A 6,756-nucleotide genomic window follows, 5' to 3' on the forward strand; every position below is an offset into this window, starting at 1 on the left:
TAACTTATAATTAAAACATCAATTTGATGCTTTTAGATCTTTTCAATGTTAAAATCAAAACAAATAAAAAACTTAAAATCTAAAAATTCATAATTTATTTTCTGGAATTATAAAAATTATAATCATATAAATTTTCTAAAAACAAAATATTTGTAAAATTATAAAAAACCAAATTGCCTAAATTTTAAAAAGTCTAAAAATTTGAATTATTTTATTAACTGCTACAATTTACTCCACAATTTACCCATGTTTGAGAATTGTTTGTAAATATCAATTCACAGTCTAAATTATTGACATCATTTTTTCCCTTTTGATGTATTTTGTATTATTAAGTTATCAAGTTAAAAGAGGGATGATTTAAATGAACAAATTGAAGAGTTTGAGTGATGAAATTGTAATTTTATATAATTAGATGACTTAAATGTAACTTATTGATAGTTGAAGGAGCATCGTAGTCGGGTCGAACGCGGGTTTTAAAAACCGTACCCGTCTAAGACCATTTAAATATCGAAGAGACTAGGGCCGTAGTGAAACCCCTTCTATCTTTTTCTCTCTCGATTTCGCTGTCTGGATTCTGAATCCTTCATCGATACGACATGGAGTTTCCATACATGGAAGCTGTTGTTGGTACGCTCTTCTCTTCTTTCATTTCTTCGTATTGTTTTAGCTTGAATCTCTTCACTTTCGAGATTTATTCTTGTCTTTCCTTGCTCCCACATGTTGATTTTTCCACCCTATTTCTCACGATTTTATTTATTTGTTTATTTTTAAATCTGGTTCGGATTGAAATTATTAAAATCTTTTTACGTTTTCATCGGGACTTTTTTTGTTCCTTTTATTTTCTTGTCCGTTCCTATTTATTAGTTTCCACTGTGGTTCCTGAAATGAAATACGAAGCGCTTCTCTCTCTCTCTCTCTCTTTCTTTCCTTTTTAAATTTTCATAGATTAGTTGGAATATATTTTTTTCCGTAGTTTCAATTTGTATTCATGCATATGAATATGTTTTCTTTGATTGCTAGTGATTGGAAATTCTAGGTTTTGGAGTTAGCTTTCAAGCATATTTCGAGTCTTTTTTTTCCTTCTTATATCAATGAAATATAAAGAAATACGCGGAAATGAGCTAAATTATGTTAATAGTTTCTTCAAGTGTTCTGTTTAGTGATTGTCGGAAGGTGACGGGGGTTGATCTACTAATTAAGTAGCTTACAAGTTGCAGGAAATTGGGCAATCATGATAATGAAACTTTTCACTCGAAAGAACCAAAACATGTACTTACATAAAATTGTGTTTTATGTTTTGTGTTTTTGCCCATGTGGATACTTTCAGAGATGATCGCATAAGTATGTTTCATCATGCTTAAATGGTTTGTATCTAGTTCTTTGGGGTTTATCTTCCTGTTGGTTGCTAAAAAAACACTGGGAACAGAAGTAAAAGGACAATTCCAAATATTTAGACAGTCCTTGTTGCTGTAAACTGTTGATTGAACTGAATATACCTTATTGGTTTTGGGGGTCCAATGATTTGTAAGATAATTTTAGCCTGTTTATAGGTTTTATCTTTTGCATTTCAACCTCTTTGGCTTTTAGCTTTTTTCTGTTTATTAAGGAATGTGTTGTGCAAAGTACATGACACGGATCGTGGGACTTGTTAATCACTCGGTTACTTATGTTCTTAAAGAAGTTTGTTTTTGATGGTTGTTTATGAGTTTGTAAGTGCTCTGTTCTTTTTCTCTCCCAACTTACCCTCTATTATTTACAGGTTTTATGATATTAATGTACTTATTTGAAACTTATCTGGACTTACGGCAACATGCTGCTCTCAAATTGCCAACCCTTCCAAAAACATTGGAAGGAGTAATCAGCCAAGAGAAATTTGAAAAGTCTCGAGCCTATAGTCTCGATAAGAGGTTGGTTTGTTGTTTCTATTGATCATTTACTAGATTACATTGGTACATTAGGGAATAATCAAGCTTCCTTTTAACTTGATTTGACATAGTCCTTGATGCATCTCTCTTATTCGCAGCCACTTCCATTTTGTTCATGAGTTTGTGACGATCCTGATAGATTCTGCAATTTTGTTCTTTGGCATATTGCCTTGGTTTTGGAAGGTGAGTTGATTGCTGTTTAATAAATGGATCCTCCCTTTTGTTGATTGTCACTATCTTGTAAATTAATTGTTATTTATTGCAGAAATCAGGAACTTTCTTGCCTTTAGTTGGTCTAAATGAAGAGAATGAAATATTGCACACCCTTTCATTTTTGGCTGGTGTTATGATATGGTCACAAGTGAGTTCATGATCTTTTCTTTGTCTTCTGCATCCCTTAATACAATTATCATTTTGCGTAAGGTAACACAGACCATTTATTTGTGGTTTTATATTGCAGATCACTGACCTACCCTTTTCTCTTTATTCAACTTTTGTAATCGAGGCCCGCCATGGTTTCAATAAAGTTCGTATTCTTAATTGCTAAATCTCTTTCTTGTTTCTTTGTTTACTGCTATTTTTGGAACTTTTTTTTTTTAATTTTAAGATCACACTTATCTTGTTGTTCCTAATTATTTTCTCATATGTTTGGCAGCAAACAATATGGTTATTCTTTAGGGACCTTATCAAAGGAATATGTCTTGCTATTGTACTTGGTCCACCAATTGTTTCTGCTATTATTGTCATAGTACAGGTAAAATTGTGTACATTTCTAGCATTTGGTCTCAGTCCTTTCTATTATAATCAGGCAGTTGTTAGCTTAACAACAAGATTTTATGGTCTTAATTACCCTGTAGTCTTTTTGCTATTATTGTTATCCTTCTCTGACTATGGTGGATCTTAATTTTGTGATTGCAGAATGGAGGTCCATATCTGGCTATCTATCTTTGGGCATTTATGTTTGTCCTTTCTCTTGTAATGATGACAATTTACCCTGTTCTGATAGCTCCACTTTTTAATAAGTTCACCCCTGTGAGTATTTCTTAACCATTGTGTCATAGTTTCATTCAAGCTTCCTCGTTTCCCCTAAGTCTAATTACTTTTGTTTTGCCTTGGATGGCACTGTGGGAAATAGCTTCCTGAAGGAGAGCTCAGACTTAAGATTGAGAAACTTGCTTCCTCCCTCAAATTTCCTTTGAAGAAACTATTTGTTGTTGATGGATCCACAAGATCAAGTCATAGCAATGTAAGTATTATCATTTGTAGTTTTTTAATATTCTATCATTTAAGACAACACTATGTCTTTCTTTTGTAAAACCATTTATGTAAAAGTTTGAACTGATAGTCTAATAGTGATTACTTCAATCATCTTACTTTATAGACTTGTGGCTGCTAAATATATTATTTACACACTCTAGGGGCATTATTGTCATGAACTGTGTGATGCAGTGGATGGCATTGAGGAAAAGCAAACTAAGTCTATTTCTTTTTCTTTTGGCCAGAAAACTAATTCTATTTCAATTTGATAAATATTTGTCCCTTATTCACAAAGAGATTGATTGCAGAAGTGCTTTTTCATCCCACTTATGGTTCAATATTTTCAACGTCATGCAGGCCTATATGTATGGTTTCTTTAAGAACAAGCGTATTGTCCTTTATGACACATTGATTCAGCAGGTATGGATCTAATACTAAGTAAAAGTTTCTTTGCCTCTTATGTCTGCCCTTTCGTATCTTAAGATTTTTGTATTGAGCAAAGGATAGGTGCAAAATGCCTGTGTTGTTCTTCAGTAGAGGGGTTAATATTATCGCTTGTGTGCTAGGATCATCTTCCTTCATTGTGAGGCATACAGGACCTTCCAGTAAAATGTCTTAGGTCTTCATTTTAAACCTAGTGATGATGATTTTTTGTTGAAGCTATTCTGAGTAATTATAAAGTGAATGGAAATTCCAGTCTTCTAATATTTAATTCAGACTCAATATATTTTTTCCTTCAACCTTATTTCCTACTGTTGAGCATATTGGCTGTTAAGTACATTTACTTGAAAACTGGGAACATTGTCTGCCAATCTCAGGAGACTTGAGTTTGTGGCAAATATAGTCTAATGTTATGCCAGTAGATTTCTCTCCTAGCAAACAATCTTATTTCTTATATAGGAACTTATATGTAAGTCCACTCAGTTTATCTTGATTCTGAGGATGCACTTTGACTTAAAGAGAAAATTGCCGAATACATGATTTTTTCTTTTTCCAGTTTATGGAAGAAGTTGGAAAGAATGATTAAATGATCTCGTCATTGTCTGTGTAGTGAAGGCTGCCTTAACAGTTGGGAAAGATCTTATTTATTTAGATTCGTTTTGCAGTGCAAAAATGACGAGGAAATTGTTGCTGTTATTGCTCATGAACTGGGGCATTGGAAGCTAAACCATACCATGTACTCATTTATTGCTGTGCAGGTATGCTGTGGTTGTTCTCTTGCAATCTTCTTTTTTTCTCTGAAGAAAAAAAAAACTCACTCCCGTTTTATTTATCCTTGGATAAATGAGCACCATGTTATGACTATATTATGGTTCATGACTCTTCATTTATGTTTTGGTGGAATAGCAGTGATGCTGTTAAAAATGATCAGAAAATAATTGTTCATTGAGGTGATTTGCCTGCTTAGCAATATAGTTCTTAGGGCAGTCACACTTCATGATAGTGTTCATGCAGCAAGATAATCCCATATCCTCGATCTGGCACTACAAAATATTATGAGTTAGATAAACCAAAAGCATGTTAATGAGCCACACAAGTCAAGTGCCTATGCTGTAAAAAAATAGCAATTTTTTCTGCTTAATATTAAGAACATGAGCTGTTTATGTCTTTATACTATGCTTGCTAGATTTGTCAAGGTGTATGTGGATATATCTATAATTTCTTGCTCCAGCAACTAGTTCCATTCCTTTGTTTTGATGTTTGTTTGTTTTTCCCTTCCTTCCAAATGCAGATTCTTACTTTTTTGCAATTTGGAGGTTATACACTGGTCAGGAACTCAACTGATCTTTTCCGAAGCTTTGGGTTTGACACACAGCCGGTACTAATTGGTCTTATTATATTTCAGGTACAAAAATACCTAAACAATGTACTCATAGTTGAGATACCTAGCCTAATAATGAGATGTACTCTATAAGCATAACTAAGCTCTTAACAGGGCAGCAGAGACATTGTTTAATTTGTTTGCGTATAGATAGGATTGAAGGTTATGAATCATTGCTCATTATGATGGAATGGAAAAAGAATCAGTTGCCATACTAACCATTCTCTGACCTTATCATATGCAGCATACTGTAATACCACTCCAACACCTTGTAAGCTTTGGTCTCAATCTTGTAAGCAGATCATTTGAATTTCAGGTAACTTCTTTTTTGCAGCAAATGCTGATTTTGAGTTTTGGTGCTTTTCTCATAGGCTTTGACTGTCATGAAGGGTAGAAATAAGTGAGGATGGGAAATTTGTTAATTAAAAGAATTTAGATTCATAACCACTTTCCTACTATGTAGCTTAACCATTAAATTAACAAAATTTACATCCTTGCTCATTTCCATCTCCTTCTCATCAATCTTTGGATTTAATAATGTATGGTATTTATTGTTTTATGTAGGCTGATGCCTTTGCTAAGAAGCTTGGGTATGGATCTGCTTTACGTGCCGGTCTAGTGAAGCTACAGGTGAATTTCTAGTCATTTTGCTTTCCTTTGTTGTTTAAATCGGAATCTACTATATCGTTTCAAATATGAAGTCTGCTTCATTGTTGTTACCTTCATGCAAAGTCCATCCAATGATAATATCTGCATGTAGCTTATATTAAGTGAAAAAAAGAAAGGTTAATGAAGTTGAAATAAAATACTAGTTACATGTTAATGAGGAGTTGTTGGTGCAATTTTTTCAGGAAGAAAATCTGTCGGCTATGAATACAGATCCGTGGTACTCAGCTTATCACTATTCTCATCCTCCTCTTGTTGAAAGATTGGCGGCAATTGATGCAGCTGACAAAAAGGAAGAGTGATAGGGATGTCATAATATTAAGAACTGGGTTTGAATTATTTCATTTCATTGTAATATTTTTGTTTGATGATCTGCATTTGAGTTGCATGGCGTCCTCACGTTGTCAAATGTCACTAGTTCAGGCACACTTATTAGTCAGAAAGCTAGTTAAAATGGAAGGAACTAAGCAGAAAAGAGGGAAGAATAGACTAGACAAATGATCGGAGAAACATCGAATGCAATGAAACTTTGATTAAATGTGTTCCGTCCTTTTACTGCACTCCTTTTATTTTGCCACATCTGCAGGTCTATTTTCAAGGTAAGGAAAAAAACCCCAAAAATAAGTTTGAGTATTTTATGTTTTTCTTAAAATGTTTTTATTAGTTGTTCTTGTCAAATACAAAAGGGGGGGGGGGATAATAACGTAATATTATTGTAAATAGAACGTGGCTAGGATTTGTGAAGCAACTAAGCATAATGTTGCTATGTTTTGTCAAATTAGCTGCGGCTTCAATTTTAATGGCTTTTTTTAATGTTTGAAGCTGAATGGAAAATTTAAAAAACTATGAAAATTTCTAAATATCGAAGTGATTAGGGTCACAGCGGGGTTTACTCACTAATCAAAAATTGGAAAGAGAGACATTGCTTGTCGGTTGCATAATTAGATTTTCTATAATTTACTTACCAACATTAAAATAGATAAATAAAGCAAATGTTAGTAGGAAGTTGTTGAGATATTAAGTGTCGGATATTCTTTTTCTCTACCTTTCCATAAAATAATTTACTACCATTTGCGTCCAATGTTT

General features: G+C 33.3%; 1 protein-coding gene across 1 annotated transcript; it reads left to right on the forward strand.

The window, feature by feature from the left end:
- Positions 1–512: 512 nt before the first annotated feature.
- LOC105802730 (CAAX prenyl protease 1 homolog) lies at positions 513–6,208 on the forward strand. The gene is made up of 14 exons (XM_012634548.2): positions 513–627; positions 1,760–1,907; positions 2,024–2,108; positions 2,191–2,286; positions 2,386–2,451; positions 2,581–2,679; positions 2,844–2,957; positions 3,061–3,171; positions 3,540–3,602; positions 4,289–4,381; positions 4,915–5,028; positions 5,249–5,320; positions 5,569–5,634; positions 5,856–6,208. The coding sequence occupies exons 1-14, from the start codon at positions 597–599 to the stop codon at positions 5,970–5,972; spliced, it is 1,275 nt and encodes a 424-aa protein (XP_012490002.1). The 5' UTR covers positions 513–596; the 3' UTR covers positions 5,973–6,208.
- Positions 6,209–6,756: the final 548 nt, after the last annotated feature.

The sequence above is a fragment of the Gossypium raimondii genome, chromosome 11, assembly GCF_025698545.1.
Source record: "Gossypium raimondii isolate GPD5lz chromosome 11, ASM2569854v1, whole genome shotgun sequence".
In the NCBI taxonomy this organism is placed as follows: Eukaryota; Viridiplantae; Streptophyta; class Magnoliopsida; order Malvales; family Malvaceae; genus Gossypium; species Gossypium raimondii.